The sequence below is a fragment of the Diabrotica virgifera genome, chromosome 2 (genome assembly GCF_917563875.1).
Source record: "Diabrotica virgifera virgifera chromosome 2, PGI_DIABVI_V3a".
Taxonomy (NCBI): Eukaryota; Metazoa; Arthropoda; class Insecta; order Coleoptera; family Chrysomelidae; genus Diabrotica; species Diabrotica virgifera.
This window is the reverse complement of record NC_065444.1, coordinates 238,875,424-238,896,998: the sequence shown is the minus strand read 5'-3', so window position 1 is coordinate 238,896,998 and position 21,575 is coordinate 238,875,424. Positions and strand designations below refer to the sequence as shown.

Below are 21,575 nucleotides of genomic sequence, written 5' to 3'. Positions count from 1 at the left end.
ACGTTTTGTTTTTTTAATTTTGTAAAATAATAGGAGCTACCGATTTACAAACTAGTGTGTATTACAACAGATGGTGCACCATCCATGACTGGCGTTAACAATGGATGTGTTGCACTATGTCGAGGTAACGATGACTTCCCATCGTTTTTTCATTTCATTGCATCATTCACCAGCAAGTTTTGTGTTCCAAAACTTTTAACATGAAAGACGTCATGAAGATGACAACAAAAATTATGAATTGCGGAACACACTGATTTACTTTTGCATACAGATGTGAGGTGGTTGAGCCGTGGAAAATTTTTAGATAGGTTCCAGGAGTTACTTTTAGAAATAATTTGTTTTCTAGAAGAACGAGGGAACAAGGCTCATCTACTTCAAAACCAAAAAATAGCTCAGTGAGCTGGTTTTCGTATCAGATTTAGCAAATCATTTATACCTCTTTAATTTGGAACTACAGGATAAAAATAAAATAATTATTATCGATGTGATGAGCACAGTACCTACATTTTTTTATCGACAAATTGAAATTATTGATTAATCAAATGAACAGAAAGGATTTAAACAACTTTCCATCGTTGAAAAAAAAGGGTAAATCTCATTTGAGTTATGTTTATTATTAGGAGACTGAGCTGCAAGCAGTTCGTAGTGAGTTTGATAGACTGAAAATTGCCTTTTATATCGCCAGACAAATACCCGTCTTTGAGGCAAGTAGCTCTGCAGTTCACAGCATTTTTGGATCAACATACTTGTGTCAGTCTGCATTTCCCCAAATTAAGGTAGTAAAATCAAAGTATCGTAATCAGCTAACTGATGCTTGCATTTTTGGTCCTCAGTAATTACGTACCATCATAATATGAATTACTTGTGGATGATACGCAGTGCCATGCATCAACATCCAAATAAAATTAAGATGAAAAACATGATTTTAATTACGACTCTCTGTAGTTACAACTTTTTATCAAATAGAAATGTGCAATAAAGTGTTTCATTTTCAAAATTGTTTTTTTTTACTATCAGTCGATCGTTGGAAGCTTGAAGTTTATGTGGTAGATCCCACGCAGTATAAGTCTGAGCACCACTGCCTTAAAGGAACGATCTATTTTCAGGGACACCTTGTATATGTAATTAGTACCAAACTTGAGGAAGTTGATCAAATTATTTGTCTTGGATATCAGTTAAACTGCAACGCAGAGAGTCACTGTGAAATTAGATTCAGAATTGAGCAGAGCCGTTTTTAGAAGGATGTCTGAGGTATTAGTCACGTAGACCTAAAATTGGCATTGCGAATCAGCCTGCTTCGCTGCACGTATTCTTGGTGTTACTTTGTGGTGTCGAGTCTTAGAATGTGAATAAAAGTGATCTAAATCACCTTGAGTTTTTCGAAATGTGCTATAATAATTTTAAAAGTTTCTTGGGTGGAGAATATTCGAAACTAAACAATATAGACGGAGAGGCAGCGCCGAAAAATCTCTCTGAATTTACTAAAGCTAGTTTTTTCACAGTTGATTACCGTGATTGTGTAGTAGAGAAACATACTGCGGTCGGTCAAGCGAAACGTAGAACAGGTGGTACTGACAGCTTGTCAAAGTTGCTTACCTGCGGAGGTAATTAAATCCATTTACTAAGGCTGAAAATCAGTACACACATTCTAAATTGAATATAAATAAAAGCTATTATAGTCGGTCAGCTGTATGATGGGACAGAGCCAGTCGGTCGGCCCCAATGAATGTACAGGGTTATTCACTATATTTTGACCCCCTTGTAAACTGCTTTATTTACAGAATTAGAAAGAAATGTAAAATAAAAAAGTTATTCGATTTTTTATGATTTTATGATTTTTATTGACTATTTTTTTAATGAGAATAGGAGTCGTGTGCTAGCTCGTTTGGAAGGTTATTCAATTCTCTATGCAGTAATATAAACATTAAGATCATTATTTATACAGGGTGTCCAAAAATTTTTTTTGAATTATTAACACCCTGTATAAACAATCATGTTAATGTTTATATTACTGAATAGAGAATTGAATAACCTTTCAAATGAGCTAGCACACGACCCCTATTCTGATTGAAAAAAAATTTCGATTACGTCATCACGCCCTGATGGATGACGTCACTAGTACGATATATATGTCAAAGAATCATAATTTAAAAATTGAATAAGTTTTTATTTTACATTTTTTTCTAATTTTGTAAATAAAGCAGTTTAGAGGGAGGTCAAAATATAGTGAATAACCATGTACATTCATTGGGACCGACCGACCGGCTCTGTCCCGTCATACAGCTGACCGACTATAATAACTTTTATTTATATTCAATTTAGAATCTGTGTACTGATTTTCAGCCTTAGTAAATTGATTTAATTACCTCCGCAGGTAAGCAACTTTGACAAGCTGTCAGTACCTACCACCTGTTCTACGTTTCGCTTGACCGACCGCAGTATGTTTCTCTACACAATCATAGTAATCAACTGTGAAATAACTAGCTTTAGTAAATTCACAGAAATTTTTCAGTGCTGCCTCTTGGACTAATACTAGCAACATCTCAGCAAAGCTACTGAGGTTCTAAAAAACATCAAGAAGAGAAAGATGAAGTACTACGAACATGCAATGAGAAGTAATATAGGTTGCTACAAAATATTATGAAAGAGAAAATAGCTGGCAAACGCAGTCCACGATGAAGAAGAACTTCATGGTTAAAGAACTTTTGAGATGGGTATGGTATTAATACAAGTATGATATTTAGTGTAACAGTGTGAACCCGGTTATATTAGAATACCGGTTATAGGAAGATCCCGGTTTAAGGAATAGAAATTTGAGGTCCCGAAACGTTTCTGCTAGCCATCAATGATCGGTTATTAGAATATTCCGGTTATAGAAATACTTTTGCTTGGCACGAAGGCTATTCCAATAAGCGGGTTCGACTGTATAAAGAAATAATAAAAAGAAACTAAAATAATTGTGAGGGAGGAATGTAAAAAAATGGAAAAAAACAACTAATCATTTAGAAAAATGTATACATACTACAACTGGATAGAGTTATTCGAAAAGGAACCAAGCGACAAATTCGAGAAATATTAAGAAATTACCACCAACCGATTTCTACTGGAGTATATTGAATATTCTAAAAATATCTAAGCCCCAGAACGACTCCAACGACATCTATTAAAAAGAGCACCAAGCGCCAACAACAACGATTTATAATTTAAACTAAACTTCTAACGTAATTTTCATTCGTGACAAATTCGAGAATATTTAAGAAATTACCACCAACCGATTTCTACTGGAGTATATTGAATATTATAAAAATAGTTAAGTCCCAGAACGACTATAATGACATCTATTAACAAGAACACCAAGCGCTAACACCAACAATTAATTTTTTAAACTAAACTTCTAACGTAATTTTCTCCGAACTACTAAATAGGCGCTTGGTTCCTTTTCGAATAACTCTATTTAACTGCAAACTATGAATCTGATTGAACATTGATTAACAATAATAAACATTACCTACAATGTTTGAACAAAAAGTTACTTACTTTTGCCTTTCAGCTTTGTAACTGACTGTAAGTTCATCAAAAAGTTTAGAGTTCATTTCCATAAATGTTTTAAGAACATTGTATACAAGTGCGACTATAGTCTGGTTCCAGTGTTCTTTGGATATACGATACAATGCTGGGAACATAATTGGCATTATAACACGGTTATTTTCTTCCATCAGAGACATAATATACTCGTTGTTCCAGAAGTATAAAGCTCTCTCTGCCACCTGGAATAATATAAAATAATGATTTATAGACCAGGGCGCATCTGTAAAAATATGTACATTTGGACGTTGAAAGGTGACTCAATTTTTTTTGCAGAAATTGCTTGAAAATAACTCATATAATAATATTTGAGTTATCCTCCCGCTCAAAAAGGTCCGGAACATTGTTTAAATAATCAAGATGTCAAAAAATGAAGGAAAAATTCGATTTTTTTCTTCGTTTTTTGATTATAACTTTAAAAGTATTCATTTCCGAGAAAAGTTGTACTGACATAAAAGTTGCGTAATTAAATTTTCTACAATATAGAATTGGTTAAAAATTTAAAAAATAGTCACCCTTGTTGCAATATACCAATAATTGCGAAAAAACAATACAAAAACAAGTATTCGCATTTTATGTTTTTCAACCATTTATGCTAAACTCAGGACCTTCATATTTCACCCAGAAAAACTTTGATACAGTAAAACAATACTGTAAATTTCATTAAGATCGGTTCAATAGATTTTGCAAAATAAATTTTGCAATCCAGCTTTCGCAAAAAAAAATTCATTTTTTCAAAATGTTACAGGACTGAAAATAAAGCAGATAGCAAGTTGAATTTTTTTTTGCGTATAGAAGTGTACTGTACCGTTCATTTGCAATTTGCAAAATTAAAATAGATTAACTACCACGGGGCGTCAGGAATTTTTTTAAATAAACATTAATTATTGATGCTACGCGCAGGAAAGCGGATAGTTTGCTCTGATTGGGCATTCCAATGACCTTTGATATTGATTGATACATTTTAATTTTTATTACATTTCGATATAAATAAATAAATTTGTTTATTGCAAAATAAAAACACATACTCTATCCTTTGAAATTTTTTTTCACTTTTTTTGGCAAAAACTTTCTTTGTTCATATATTTTAACTTAGAAAATAAAAGTTTATTATTTTTAAACATATGCAATTGTTTAAACAATATTTCACAAACAATAATAAAATTAGTTTGATTTTTGTGGAAATAAAATAGTAAAATACAACAAAATATGCAGTAAGAAAATAATATATTAGATAAAGATTGGAAGAAATTTTGGTGGAAATCAACTTGTGTGAATCGAACACCGCTGTCCTGCGAGTAGCACCAAAAATTAATGTTTATTTAAAAAATTTCCTGACGCCGCGCGCCGTGGTAATTAATCGATTTTAATTTTGCAAATTGCAAATGAAAAGGTACAGTACATTTCTATAAGTAAAAAAATCAACTTGCTATCTGCTTTAATTTCAGTCCTGCAACATTAAAAAAAAATGAATTTTTTGTGGGAAAGCTGGATTGCAAAATTTATTTTGCAAAATCTATTAAACCGATCTTAATGAAATTTACAGTGTTGTTTTACTATATCATAAAGTTTTACTTTGTAAAATATGAAGGTCCTAAGTGTAGCATAAATGGTTGAAAAACGTAAAATGCGAATACTTGTTTTTGTATGGTTTTTGTATGGTTTTTTTCGCAATTATTGCTATTTTGCAACAAGGGTGACTATTTTTTAAATTTTTAACCAATTCTATATTGTAGGAAATTTAATTACGCAACTTTTATGTCAGTACAACTTTTCACAAAAATGAATAGTTTTAAAGTTATAATCAAAAAACCAATGAAAAATCGAATTTTTCCTTAATATTTTGATTATTTAAATAATGTTCCGGACCATTTTGAGTGGGAGGATAACTCAAATATTATTATTTGAGTTATTTTTAAGCAATTTCTGCAAAAAAATTTGAGTCACCTCTCAACGTCCATCTCAAAAGAGATGCGCCCTGACTATTAGTTTAAATGTGGTGTAGCATATTTTTTAAAATTTCCAAAGTAAAAAATTTAAAATTTTCAAAGTAAATATTTAACGCCTTGGCTGCGTTACGAGAAAATAGACCTCGTATTATATTACCGATTGGCTGCGTCGACTTTTTCGCAACGCACAGTGGTAAAGGGAGTATACGGGACATATATGCCTCGTAACATACTCAACGTAAGTTTCTAAATATTTCTAAACGCAGGCAAGGTGCGTAAGGATTAACGTAAAATTTGGAGATATACTGAATTCGCTTTGCCGAGATTCACTTTGAAACATTCGAAATAGGAAACATACAGCACAAAAATTCCTACCTCACACTATTAACTGCTCAAATCAATCTTAATCTTTCACTAAAAAAAGAAGAATTATTGGAAATAGTGGGAGTGTATACTAAATCCATAAAATTTTACGGAATTTATTTCTACAAAATATTTTTTCCGCAAATCGCCAGGAAATTTTGACATTCCTGTCAAAATTTCTTGAAGAAAAAGTCAGGACTTCCTTACTGTAAGGAAATGTCATTTCCTTACTGTAAGGAAATGATATTTCCGTACAGTTGTTAGTGTTCTATTTATAAGCGTCAAGTTTGACAATTCAACCTCAATACGTTTCCATAGTAACCCAAGTAATTTTATTAGGAATTTCAAAGCACCATTTATTTAAGAATAAAATTATCGCGTTTTTTTTTAAATCAATCAATATCTGTCGAATTTTAAACGATTTGCGGAAAAATAGTATGTTTACCTCGTAGGAAAAGCCACATTCCTGGACTCTGTGTTGCTAAGTCTCGGCTTGCGCCTCGACTTAGCAATCTTCACAGTCGTCCAGGAATGTTAAGCTTTTCCTACCCGGTAAACAATGTACTATTATTTTGTACAATAAATTTTTTCTCATTATTTGTTATCCATACATTATAATGGTGTAAATAAATAATTATTGATTGGCGTAAGGTTTATGTTATTTATGTCTGTTTACTATTAATAATATTGGCTGTGAGCGGGTATGTTTGGTTGTATAGTAATTTCCAGTCACGTATAGTAAGCTAAATAACCAAAGGTTTTTGGTTAATATAGTAACCTCTAGTAACCAAAAAAAGAAATTACCAATGTCACTAAAGAGTTGTGTCTCGGCAGAGCGAATTCAGTATAACTACACTGACGAAATCTCCATAAAACAAGGAGTCAGACAAAGGTTGCATTTTGTCTCCAACATTGTTCAATGTTTACACGGACCAGTTATTTAAAAAGGCACTTAAGACAGCCATATGGAATAAAAACAAACGGGGAACTACGTAATGTAATTAGATACAGCGTGCGGCCATACTAATTTCAACCTTCTGCGGGCAAGGTCATGTTAACATGTTTTTCAACCACGAAGGACCCTTGTTCATGGAGCTTTCGGAACCTAGAGAACATATTAACGAAAACCTTTATAGGGAAACTTTAAACAATGTTAATCAAGCAATATGACCAAAATGTCCAGAAAAGCTTGTCATTCTTCTGCACGACAATGCCACTGTCATAATAATCATTTCAGCATGTTTTTTCGATTCTTTGTTACTTTTTTCGTAAATATCATCTTTTTGTCTCAATGCGATAGAGTAAGTAGTTTTCAAGTTATTTGCGTTTAAAAGTAATGGATTCAATAAGATTTTGGATTTTAAACACAATCCTTATTGGATGTTGTTTAAAATATATAATAATACTACCTACTAATAATACATAATAATTTTACCTTTAAACGCATATTTGCGTTTAAGGGTAATGGATTCAATATCATTTTGGATTTTAAACACAATCCTTATTGGATGTTGTTTAAAATACATAATCTTATTGAATCCATTATTTTTAAACGCAAATAATTTGAAAACTACTTACTCTATCGCATTGAGACAAGATGATGTTATTTACGTAAAAAGTAACGAAGAATCAAAAAACATTCTGAAATAATTATTACGACAGTGGCGTAGATTGTGAGGAGGAAAAGGGGGAAGAAGGAAGTATATATCCCTACAGCATGCCTCTGGTAAGAACGGAAAAATATCTTTTAACACTAGTTAAGTATCCTAACATGAATAAACTGTTTGTCAAGTTTGAATAAAAAATATTGGAAGGTCTTAAAACAATGGGCGAAAATCATTTTAGAATATTTGTAATAAAATACTCTGTACCTCGATAAGGAGGAATATTCTATTTAAGTACATGAAGAGAAGTATCCATTCTCAAATGTGGTCTAGAGGTAACGAAGTACAAAACTCAAAGAAGTACCACAAAATGTATATATTAAAAGGTCATATAAGGACGCGTTTCGGCTCTTCCCGAGCCATCATCAGCTTCAAAATACAGGAACAAAGACAAAGGCCTGACCAGACCAGGATGGAGAAAGAATCTACTAGTTTACATTATCTATGGTTCTAAAAACTTCATTATTATTTCTTTTATAAGTTATATTGACATTATGTTGTAAATTGAATATAAAATTTTTTAAAAAATCTTGTAAGACTTCCACGTTGGGAGGAAGCATCTTTTTTTAAAAATTTTTATATTCAAATTACAACATAATGTCAATATAACTTATAAAAGATATAATAATGAAGTTTTTAGAATCATAGATAATGTAAACTAGTAGATTCTTTCTCCTTCCTGGTCTGGTCAGACCTTTGTCTTTGTTCCTGTATTTTTAAGCTGATGATGGCTCGGGAAGAGCCGAAACGCTTCCTTGTATGACCTTTTAATATATTCATTTTGTGGTACTTCTTTGAGTTTTGTACTTCGTTTTCTATTTAAGTGTTTTAGGTTAAATCTTCCTATTTTGTGCTAAGGTTTCTCTAGTTACTATATGGACAATTCTTAATGAAACACCCTGTACATTTGTCCACCAGTTGAATTACTATTAAGTGCCAGAGTAATTTTATCTTGATAACCACAGTGTCGAAAAGTTGATAACCACAGTGCCAGTCTGTTTTTTGTTTGCAATAAAGACTTTTCTTTATTCCCTTTTTTGAGTTATTGTCCAGAAATTATTAATTACCATTAAATAACACTGTTAGATTTGAATTCAATTATTTAATTTAGCATTTTGCTCAAGAAGTTCGAGGTTAAAGAGACTTGGTGGTGGTCAAAAGTACAAGGAAAAATAAAAGAGAAGGGAAAATTATATAAAAAGTGGCAACGCTCGGTGCTTAGTCCTTATTTATTCTCATTAGTTTTGGATCAGATAACAGCAAAACTACAGGGTAAGATTCCATCTTTGGGTCTGCTTAATGGATGCTGATGAGGTAGTGTTAATAGGAAATAGTGAAAAAGACTTAGAACAAAAACTGGAACAATGGAGACAAGCTCTGGAGGAAAAAGGTTTAAAACTTAGTAGGACAAAAACAAAGTATTTGGAATGTTCATTTAAAGATGGAGTTACTACAAAAAAAAAATTGTATCTTTGGATGGTGAAATGATTATGAAAAGCAATAGTTTTAAGTACCTAGGATCGGTATTACAGAGTAATGGAGAAATAGATGGAGATGCATGCAGTAGAATTAGGGCTGGATGGATGAAGTGGAAGGAAGGAGTGTGGTGGATGAAGTGGTGTGTTGTGTGATAGAAAAATTCCAATGAAGCTGAAGGGAAAATTCTATAAATCAGCCATAAGACCGGCTATGATGTATGGAACTGAATGTTGGACAGTGAAACAGAAAGCGGAACAACGAATGCAGGTGGCGGAAATGAGGATGCTTAGATGGATGAGTGGAGGCACAAAAAAGGATAAAATTAGAAATGAGGATATTCGGGGAAGTCGAGGTGTGGCACGAATTGATGCCAAAATCAGGTTAAGATGGTTTGGTCACGTTCAACGTCGAGACGTTAATCACCCAATATGAAGAATAGCTGAAGTGCAGATTCCTGGAAGGGGTAGGAGAAGAAGACCTGGGGGAGACAATAAGGCAGGACATGTTGGTAAAGTGGATGAACATTGATATGACTCAAGATAGCATTGTGTGGAGAAATGAAATTAGGGAAGCCGACCCCGCATAGGGATAGAGAATGATGATGATTTAATTTAGCATTTCTCTTAAGTTGGTACTGGAGATCTAGTAAAGATGAGATTTTTTGGTTTATTTGATTTTTAATAATAACAGTCACCACCTCTTTACTAATCAAATAAGGTACTATTAATATAATATAAATAATTTCAAGAGAAACCTTTGATTCTCCCTGCCAACGATTCGCTCTGCTCGAGTACTGCCGCGGATTAAAATTCTCGCAGTGGCCTTAATAACATATGTAAGTAACACGTTCTTCAACACATTTAAAATAACACATATAATAATAACACAATACTTCCAATAACACATTTAAAATTTTGAAATGCACAACAATGTGTTTCGAGACTACACAACTTCTACCTACTGTGACGTGAGATCGTTTGTAATGTGAAAGATTAAATTCAGAGTTTTCTAGACATATGTCAAATGCATCATATTTGTTGCCAAATCAAAACTCCAAATCGAAATTTCATGGTATAGGTTTTTAAATTAGGCTTTAAAAATAGAAATTCCTCAGCGACCACATAATGAAAGTAATAAATTTTATTGAACATAAATCAACGTTTATTTAAAAGCTTTACAGAAACTGACTTATTTGCAAACAAATGCAAAACATTGCATGAAACGACCGGTCACTTTAATTAAAATATGTACATCAAATTTTAATTAAAGAATTTATTTCGCGCACGAAACTGAGATTCAAAATCGCCAGTCTCTTCAAGCATTGTTTCTGGGAGAATAGTTCATTCTACAGAAGAGACATTTTTGTTCCAAACTATCTCAGCTACATTTCTTGTTAATTTTTTTTTCTACGGAGTACAGATTCTTGGTAAGTTCCCGGTTTTTCGCCCTTACAAGGGGGATTTTAGAGGGAAGCCCGGAGGTAGGAGTGGTAAACTTTTTTGCATTTTTTTTTAATTCAATACTGTTCGAAATCCTGTTTTGCAGCTATGTGAGCTTCGAGGATTAAATTGTTCCAACCATTAGGGTAAAGCCGGACTCAAACGACTCGTGTACTTGGCGAATAATCGTCACTTGCGTATACTTGCCATGTCGTCTGAGTGGGTTACTCGTACAATTATTTGTCACTCGTTGCCACTCGTTCATCTTCCAACTGTTGTCGGTAAAAATGACCCGAGTCAAAGGGATCACGATTATTCGCACACTTGCGAAGTACATACTTGTCTATACTTGCAGAGGCGGTCAAACGAAATGTATAAATAATTGGCATTTACTGCGACTATTCATTTAGACCAGTGCATTTAGCACTAAAAACACCGGAATAAATCGATTTTTAAATACACCACCTAGAGACTTGCTAGTTTTGCATTGTGTTCAGGATGATGTTAGGAAAAAAGTCTACAATAGAAAAATGGGTGGAAATGCCTAATTAATAATTGCTTTTTTAAGTTCTTAAGATGCATTAAAAAGTGTATAAACATGTCACAAGCATATCAAGGGCCAAGTTGTGTTACTCGCGGGGTTTTTGAGGTCGCTGAACATGACTACGCTATCGGAACCTACCCCCGGAGCACTGCCCAGGGTCACTGCTAGGGCACGTCACCTGGAGGTTAGAGGGCTAACGGTCCTAAATTTATGCAATCAGTTTACTTGGAGGTTTGTGGAGTCGCTGAATACGAATATGCCATCAGAACCGACCCCCGTAGCCCCTATTGCCCAGTGTCATTGCTGTAGCACGTCATCTTCTGGAGTTTCGAGGGATTTTGGTACTAAATTAATGCAAACGGATTATACGGGGGTTTGGGTGCTGCTGAACACGAATACCCCATCAGAACCGACCCCCGGAGCACCTTGTGCCCGTGGTCACTTCTAAGGCACGTCATACTGGGGTTTTAAGGTTTTAGGCACTGAATGCATGCAAATAGATCAAGTAGGCGGTTTTTGGGGTCGCTGAATACGAATACGCCATCAGACCACCTTGACACAATGCTAAGGCATGTTATTTTCAGGAGTTTGAAGGGGTTTTGGGCATGAGGTGCAAGGGGAGGGTCGGTTTTGATGGCGAGTTTTTGCTCAGCTACCCCGAGTCATCTGTTTGCACAAATTTAGTGCCGAAAACCCTCTAAACTCTAGATGATGTGCCTTAGCAGTGAACCTGGACACCAGGTGTCCCGATGGTCAGTTCTGATGGCGTATATTCGTTCTCAGCGACCCGAAAACCCCCCGGGTAACAAAATCTGGCCCTAATACACTTATTTTGACATGTTTATGCACTTTTGGATGCATATGATGCACTTTAAATTTCAACTATGCATTTCCAGCCATTTTTATATTGTTGACTGTTTTACTGGTGTCATCCTGAAGACAATGAAAAAAGTTGTAACTTTCTAAGTGCTGTATTTAAATATCGATCTATTTTTTCCTAAATGTCCTGGTCTATTTATTAGTAATCACACCACTGATTCATTTGTCAAGGTCGTTAAGCCAAATGTTTATGCTCGCGTACTTGTAAATTGTACACGTCGTGTGAGTGCCCTGTTTGTCATCGCAATCGTAAACTCGTATACTTTCCAAGTATGCGAATAATTCTGTACTTGCGAAGTACACGAGTCGTTTGAGTCCGGCTTAAGAACAGAACAAGTGGGGTCGAGGTGGAGGTGTAGGTCGCGGTGGATGCTACTAGTTAAGTCGCGGTCGATGTCGACAGCACATAGCAAGGAGGTCACCTGCGCTGTCAGTCGAGCTAAAACCTCTATCAAGTGAAGTAGTTAAATGAAATTTGAATGACAAAAAGACAGCTTTTGCGATGTTGTGTCAGTCAAGTGACGATAGTGATGAAATGTCAGCTGTAAATAATCAGATTTACTGAATTTAATTACTTTAGAAATTCAAAAATAAACTGAATACAAAAAATGGATTATATAAAAAGTATCAACTCAGATAGTGCAGGTAATGACAACTTGGCTTCGAACGGACCAATCACAGGGAAGCATCCTTGTAGGCCGCGCAGTAGACATCCATGTAAAACAAACTCATTTTATTTTCAAAAGCATCGATGTAAACCTCCTGGATGGCATCGCGCTAAACCTCCACCGCGACCTACCTACTCTGTTCTCTTCCATTCACAACAATGTGTTTGTTTTACATGGATATCGACATCGACCGCGACCTCCACCTCCACCGCGATCCACTTGTTCTGTTCTTACCCTTAGAAACCCTAGATGTCTAATCAGGTCGTCATGTTTTACATACTGAGCCCGTATTAGACTAAAGGGCCTTACTTAGCACTTACTATGGTTTGTTTTTAAACCAAGAGGAGTAAACTAAAAAGAGAGATTCACACCAAACAATGTCACTAGAAAAATAACTAGAAAAAACGTCCAGAAAAGCTCTTATGTGGTGTCATTCTTCTACACGACAATGCTCGTCCTTATATCACCAAAAAGTAGTGAACAGAAATCTATAACCATAAGAAATCTATAAAATTCAAAAGATATGGATGATATTAGAGCATCTACCCTATAGTTACGATTTATGGCTATACGAATTTCACATCTTTGGGCCGTCAAAAATTGGTGTTAAAATGTAACCGTTTTCAGATGGGCTCAGGTTAAGAAATACATGGAAATACAAAGTGCCGTAAAACAATTCTTCAAGCTACAGACACAAGAATTCTTGAAATAGGATATACATTGGTTGGTGAATCAATAGAATAGGTACCTTAAATATTGTGGTAAAATTATTTGTAGATTTGTTTGCCGATAATTTTTTTCTGGATCAAAGATGCGTTTCAATTGAGCAAGCCTCACATTTAATTAAATAACTTAATATTAAAATTAACTCTAAAATTGAAGTAAAACCACTTCGATGTAATAGGTATAATTTACTAACATCTTAAAAAATCACAATGGACTGAATAAAATTTGTTCAGAACAAGAACGTTTTCGGAACTATCAGTCCATCATCAGTGAACTCATATTCTTGCTAACTAGCCCCAGAATCAAACAATGGTTATAATTATACACTCGGGTGCAAAAAAAATGCACTTAAAAATTTGGTCATTTTTGATGCTCCAATTTCCTAAACCTGTTGTCCGATTTAAGTGATTTTTTACCATGTTATAGCCTTATTCATTAACAATATCGTTGTTAATAATATTGTTGTTAGACAGGTAAACAGGTAATAAAACTGTGTTTTTTTTCTCAAAGTTTGCATCACCCTGTGGACTATTCTAGCATTTATAAAATACTGAAATTAAAACCCTACTATAGCCTCAGGTCTTCTTAACATTCTGTTTTTAGATTAATTCGCTTATGTTGGATAATAAAAAAGTTAGGTACTTTAACAACTGGCCATGTTCGTCATCAGTACAGGGTGTTTATAAATAAGTACGACAAACTTTAACGGGTAATTTTACATAAGAAAATAAGGAGTTTGTTTTATAATCATATGTCCGCAAACGCTTCGTTTCCGAGATACGGGATGTTCAATTTATTTTTTCAAACTGATGATTTATTTATTGCTTTAAAACCAGTTGAGATATGCAAATCAAATTTGGTGGGATTTAAGACGTAGTTATTGCACATTTTTTGACATACAAATAAGAATTTAATATTCACCATTGGCGTGCATACGGGTAATATGATCGGTCATAATACCCGTTTGTGCGCCAATGGTAAATATTAAATTCTTAATTGTATGTCAAGGAATGTGCAATAACTACGTCTTAAAACCCACCAAATATGATTTGCATATCTCAACTGGTTTTAAAGCAATAAATAAAACGTTAGTTTGTAAAAAAATTGAACATCCCGTATCTCGGAAACGAAGCGTTTGCGGACATATGATTATAAAGCAAATTGTCCTTATTTTCTAATGTAAAATTGGCCCTTAAAGTTTGTCGCACTTATTTAGAAACACCCTATACTGATGATTAATATGGCCAGTTGTTAAAGTACCTAACTCTTTTTTATTATCCAACATAAACGAATGAATCTAAAAACAGAATGTTAAGAAGACCTGAGGCTATAGTAGGGTTTTAATTTCAGTATTTTATAAATGCTAGAATAGTCCACAGGGTGATGCGAACTTTGAGAAAAAACACAGTTTTATTCGTACACCCAGTATACAACGACAGTTTACCTGTCTAGCAACAATCGACATTGTTAATGAATAAGGCTATAACATGGTAAAAAAATCACTTAAATCGGATAACAGGTTTAGGAAATTCGAGCATCAAAAATGACCAAATTTTTAAGTGCATTTTTTTGCACCCGAGTGTATAATTACAACCATTGTTTGGTTCTGGGGCTAGTTAGCAAGTATATGCGTTCACTGATGATGGACTGATAGTTCCGAAAACGTTCGTTCTGAACATATTGTTACAACTTCTTTAAAATACTTTATTTAACTTCAATTACAATACAAACTCAATGACAACTATCAACTTTAAATACTCAATTACAACTGAACTGTAAAATGTCAAACACGTATGTTTATATAGATTTCTGACGTTCTGGACGTCACCAGACATTTCTGGGTTATTCCATGACATCCAGAACATTCTCGTACGTGACTACTTCTTCTTTTACGTCAAGGGACTTTTTCAATGTAGGATCAATCTACGGAACTGTCATAACACTGCTCCCTCCTTTATAGTTATTCGCCTCGAATAACTGGTCTATCAGGGTCTGGTTGAAGCCAACAGGGTGGATCAGTTCCATGATATGGGGCTAATCTCTCGATATGAACTACCTTGGGTTTACTTCTAGCTGAAAACTGGATGCGGTAGACTAGATCATTTATTTTCTTCAAAATGGTGTACGGGCCTTCCCAGTTTCGTTGAAGTTTCGGACAAAGTCCTTTCTTGCGTGTGGGATTGTATAGCCATACTGGGTCGCCTCTTTCGAAAATTGTCCCAGTAGCATGCATATCGAGCCTGGACTTGGCTCTATCACTTTGGAGCTTCAAACTTTTACGAGCAAATTCGTAGACTTTTTCCAATCTTTCTTTTAAGTTTTCAACGTAGGTCAGGGATGAAGGTTCTTCTTCGCAGGGAGGCAATCTTCCGAAAATAAGATCTTGAGGAAGCTTCATTTCTCTTCCGGCTATCATCATCGATGGAGAATAACCAGTTGCTTCATGTTCGGAACTTCTGTAGGCTAACAAGAACAGAGGAATTAGGGTATCCCAATCTTTTTGATTATCAGCAACAAACATTGAAAGATATTGACAAATAGTTCTATTATGTCTTTCGATCATTCCGTCTGATTGTGGATGGAGAGGCGTAGTTCGAGTTTTCTTAATACCCAAGATTTTCATTAATTCTTGCCATAATTCTGATTCAAAATTTCGACCTTGATCAGAATGCAACTCTAAAGGGACTCCATGTCTTGATATGACGTGTGTTATAAATGCTTCTGCTACTGTAGTCGCTTCTTGATTAGGAAGGGGTGCAATTTCAGGCCATTTCGAAAAATAATCCATTGCAACCATTAAGTACTTGTTTCCTCTCTCTGTCAGCGGGAGTGGACCGAGAATATCTACTGCAAGTCGTTCAAAAGGCTCTCCGGAAAGATATTGTGCCATTTTACCACGACTTCTTGTTTTAGGACCTTTTCTTCCGTTACATAAATCGCATTTCTTACACCAAGCTTCTACATCTCGGCGACAATTTATCCAATAAAATCTGTCTCGAATTCTGGCCAGTGTTCTTTTTACTCCAAAATGTCCTCCAGACAGGCTGCTATGAAGTTCTTGCAACACACTTTTAATGTGCGATTTTGGCAGTATCACTTGTTGAACTATACGTACTCCATCTGTACTTTCCCACCTCCGATACAACAGACCATTCGAAAGATATAGAGATTCCCATTGAGCCCAGTACGCCTTTATAGTTCCACTGTATTTGGATATTTCCTGCCAAATAGGTCTTACTCCATTTTTAACCCATTCTCGTATGACTCTTAAGTCATTATCTTTCTTTTGACTTTTCTTAATGTTTTCCAAAGAAGACTGATCATTATCCTCTTCCTGTTCAACCGTGGTCATGCAAAGACTTACTTCTTCGGCTACGCTCTCTTTTTCTTCAAGTCTTTTACAGTACTGGCATTGTCGTTCTAAACAGGGTCGCCTAGAAAGAATATCGGCATTGTTATGGAGACGCCCTTTTCGATGTACTATGGCGAAGTTATACTGTTGGAGTCTCTCTATCCATCGAGCCACTTGTCCTTCTGGCTTTTTAAAATTCATTAACCACTGCAAAGCGCTATGGTCTGTTCTAATTGTAAAATTTCTGTTATAAAGAAAGGTATGAAAGTGTTCTAGGGCTTTTATAATAGCTAGGAGCTCTTTTCTGGTAACGCAATAATTCTTCTCTGCCTTTCCTATTGTTTTACTAAAATATGCAATAACTTTTTCTTCGCCTTTCTGTTCTTGTGATAATACAGCGCCAATACCATGCTGAGATGCGTCACAATCTAACAGAAATTTTCCATCTTCTCGTGGATAGGCTAGGACAGGTGCTGTTGTAAGTCGTTTTTTTAAATCTACGAAAGCATTTTGACAATCCGGTGTCCAGTCAAATTCATTGTTGTTTTCGGTTAGTCGATAAAGGGGCTTAGAGATGCGGCCAAAATTTTTTATGAATTTTCGGTAATATGAACAGAGTCCAAGAAAACTTCTAATTTCCTTTTTATTTCCTGGTTTAGGCCAATCTTTAATAACTGAAATCTTCTCTGGGTCAGTTTTAATTCCATCTGCTGAAACGATATGTCCTAGATAGTACGCTTCTCTTTGAAATAGTGAACATTTCTTATAATTAAGCTTTAAGTTGGCATTTCGCAATCTGTCAAATACTTCGCTTAAGTTTTTCAGGTGCTCATCAAAGGTTTTGGACATAATCATTATATCATCAAGATATACTAGACATGTTTTCCAAGTAAGTCCTCTTAAAACCATTTCCATCAGGCGTTCAAACGTAGCTGGAGCATTACAAAGACCAAATGGTAGAACTTGAAACCTGTAGAGACCACGGCCAGTTGAAAAAGCTGTTTTGTCTCGATCATCAGGATGTACTTCTACTTGCCAGTAACCGCTTTTTAAATCTAGAGTTGAAAACCATTTAGCACCTGATAAAGTGTTTAGTGTATCATCTATTCGTGGTAATGGATAACTGTCCTTTTGTGTAACGTGGTTTAATCTTCTGTAGTCTACACAAAAACGAGTAGATCCGTCTTTCTTCGTTACTAAGACTACTGGTGAACACCAGGGGCCCGAAGCTTCTTCGATGATATCGGAACTTATCATGTCTTGTATTATATTTTCAACTTCTTTTTGTCTAGCAAACGGTAATCTCCGTGGAGCTTGACGAATTGGTCTTGCATCTCCAGTATCGATTCTATGCTGAACTAGACTAGTACGCCCTGTAGCTTTCTCGGATTCAAAAATGTCATAGTTTTCATTAATAAATTCATTAACTTTTTCTACTTCTTCAGATGTTAAGTGATCAACATTTTTTATCAGTTCTTTCGCCAGGTTAGCGTCAAGTTGGTAACTTAAGGCTGTATTCTTTTTCAAATATTTTTCGCACTTGATTATTTTTTCTATTGGCGTACAGAGTGCTATTTGTTGTTCTTTCTTCAACTTTAAAGGTTTTTTTGACAAATTAGCAACCCTTACTGGAATCATCTCATCTACATTCACGAGGCATCTGGCTATCAAGATTCCGTCATTAACAAGTTCCTCGCTTTCAACAACGCCGAAATGTAAACCTTCAGGTTTTTGACTTAGTCTCGCCAGGACTATACTTTCAGAATTTTGAGGAATTTCTGTATCTTCACTAACTATAACTCTTACTTGAGGTATCGACTCTTCAAAATTTAGGACTATTTCTTCATTTTCAATAAACAGAATTTTATTTTGAAGATCTATGATAAATTTGTTTTGCATAATGTCCATTCCAAGAATGCATTCATCTTTAATATCGGCTACAAGAAATATGTGTTTTATCAAGGTGTTGCCAATCTTTATGGTCGCCGTTACTTCTCCATGAATTGGAATAGTTTGACCTGAAGCTGTTTCAAGAACTAAGTTTGTTTTAGATGGCTGTAGTTTTCTGTTCAGAAGTTCTTTGCGAACAAAAGATCTTGTTGCACCGGTATCAATAAGAAAAGTGCATTTTTGATTGTCAACGTAGCCCTTAAGTAATAAATTCTGTTCATTTTTGTTTAAAGTATAACTGCGAATTTGGGGGCTTTTATTACATTCAGCCGACGCCCGCCCCTTAGTGTCGACTTTTATTCGTTTCCCTGGCTATTGTTTGAATATATGTGGTCAGTTGTGGGAGATCGACTTCTTACATACCTATCTCTACTAATATTTCTAGTAGGACTATATGATGGACTTCTGGATGTCGATCTAGGCGACCTTCTGACATCATTCTTGTATTCTTCTTTTCTCGCTTGGGATCGGCTTCTACAATTGGCCTGCAAATGTCCAATTCTTCCGCAGTTAAAACATCTTCTGTTTTGATTTTCAGCTTTTTGTTGATTTTGTTGAAGATTTTGGAGTATGTTCAACATCTGGGACAAAATAGGTTGTTGATTATCTGTGGTAGGGACTTGTTCATCTTCTCGAAATCTTATTTCTTTTAATCTTGGGCGAGATCTTGAAATACTTTTAGCCGCTTCAAACTCCTGGGCTGAAACTAGTGCTCCATTTAGCGTTTTGTGGTGTTGTAATCGGATTGCCTGTTGCATTTCGATATCATGCAGTCCATCTATGAAAGCCTGTATACCGATTTGTTCCAGAAAATCTCTTGGTGCCTGAGGGTATGCCAAATGTAATAATCTTTTAATATCGGCTTCAAATTCTTGCAGGCTCTCATTATGTTTTTGATATCGAACTTTCAGCTGACTTTGAAAAACCTGCTTCAGATGTTGCTGGCCATACCTTGTCTCTAAAGCTTGTACGAGAGAGGTATAATTGGGTGCATCCTGGGGAAGAAATTGCAAAACGGTCGCTGCCTGACCTCGAAGCGACACCACCAAGGAAGCTGCCATTTCGTTCTCATTCCAGCCATTTGCTCTAGCTGCAGCTTCGAATTGAAAACGATAAGTTTCCCATGCTGTTTGGCCATCAAATGTCGGTGGTTTTAAGATTTTGCTCGTTCTGACGGTACCTGGATACACTATCGAAGATGAAGGGGCTGTTTGTTCAGAGTCGATATTAGTTACTGAAATATGTGATAATGAAGCTTGGGTATTAATTTTGGTTTGTAACTCAACTATTTGTCTTTCTAAATTAGATTTCAAATCGTTTTGTTGTTGCTCTAAATTAACTAAAGAATTTTGTTGCTGCTGTATTTTATTGTCTAAAGAGTTTTGTTTTTCATCTAATGTGTCTATTCTATTATTAAGTTGGCTTACCTCTAATTGAAAATTTTCATGAATTTGGGTTAAGCTATTTATCATTTCTACCTCTGCTTTTCTACGCCTCTCCTCCTCTTCTTGTCTAAGCTTCTCCTTCGCCTCCCTACGCTTCTCCTTGTCCTCTTTCTCTTCTTGTCTACGCTTCTCCTTGTCCTCTTTCTCTTCTTGTCTACGCTTCTCCTTGTCCTCTTTCTCTTCTTGTCTACGCTTCTCTTCCTCTATATTTTCTTCTTGCCTACGTTTCTCTTCATCTGCTTTCATTTGTAAAAACCATTCTGGGGGTCCGGACTTATCCATTTCTTTCTTAAATTCTGTTGATCTCGTATTAACCATTCAAAATGTAGTTATGTCTTCAATCCCACCGCTGTCACCAATGTTACAACTTCTTTAAAATACTTTATTTAACTTCAATTACAATACAAACTCAATGACAACTATCAACTTTAAATACTCAATTACAACTGAACTGTAAAATGTCAAACACGTATGTTTATATAGATTTCTGACGTTCTGGACGTCACCAGACATTTCTGGGTTATTCCATGACATCCAGAACATTCTCGTACGTGACTACTTCTTCTTTTACGTCAAGGGACTTTTTCAATGTAGGATCAATCTACGGAACTGTCATAACAATATTTTATTCAATCCATTGTGATTTTTTAAGATTTTAGTAAACCAATTGGAATTTTTTAAGTTTTTAGTAAATTATACCTATTAAATAGAAGTGGTTTTACTTCAATGTTAGAGTTTGTTTAACTATATGGTATACAGCCAACGCAGGGAACTACCCTTTTTAGTAAATATTAAAATATAAACTTACTTGGAAATGTGGACTGGAAACACATTTAGATATTTGCCTAAACAGCGGTTCCTGAATGCGCAAAAACTGGGATGGTTCAATAACGTCTAGGACTTCCTCAATCTCTCCCAAAAACATCACTTCTTTTTGACTACAAGTCTTGGGCCAATATTTGAGAAGGCCTCTAACGACAGGTTCCGTCAAGCTCGGGTCTTTTTCTAAGAATTGTACAACACAATAGGCTAGCTGCGCGTGATAGAGTGACAGGCACTTAACCTTATGTAAAGGTATTAGTACCTTTACCAGGAACTGCTTGTGTTCAACTTTTAGCGGTAACGCAAACCCATTTATTATGGAACCTAAGATTTCTAAAAGTTCACCAACTCCGTTAAAATGTTCAGTCTCATACACAAACCTAAAAGAAAACATGTACTTACATTAAAAAAGAACAGACCTTTTATCATTCGCGATTGAAACGGAATATAGAGGGCAGGTCGAATGCAGGAAAATGGCTGATATAAATGGTATAAACAAACATTCAATTGAGGAACAGAACAATACCGATTTGATTTAAAATATTTTAATGTACTCACCATGCTGAAATTTACTAAAAATTTCTTGATAGTGACCAAATTCCATTCAAATCAACAATTTTCTTGTTTGTTTATACCACTTATAGTAGTTTAAATTTATTCCACCAGAGATCAGATACTTTGTTTTTCATCGCGAATAGTTGCAATTAAAA

The 21,575-nt window shown here is 35.0% G+C and overlaps 1 protein-coding gene across 5 annotated transcripts in view; it reads right to left on the bottom strand.

Moving 5' to 3' along the window:
- LOC114328533 (serine/threonine-protein phosphatase 2A 56 kDa regulatory subunit epsilon isoform) overlaps positions 1-21,575 on the bottom strand; it is a 148,160-nt gene that overhangs the window by 22,084 nt on the left and 104,501 nt on the right. For all 5 annotated transcript variants that reach the window (XM_050644401.1, XM_050644402.1, XM_050644400.1 and 2 more), the window contains exons 4-5: positions 20,852-21,245; positions 3,538-3,767 (exon numbers count right to left, since the gene is read on the bottom strand). In XM_050644401.1, coding sequence (XP_050500358.1) covers positions 3,538-3,767; positions 20,852-21,245 — 624 coding nt within the window. The remainder of the gene's footprint in view (positions 1-3,537; positions 3,768-20,851; positions 21,246-21,575) is intronic.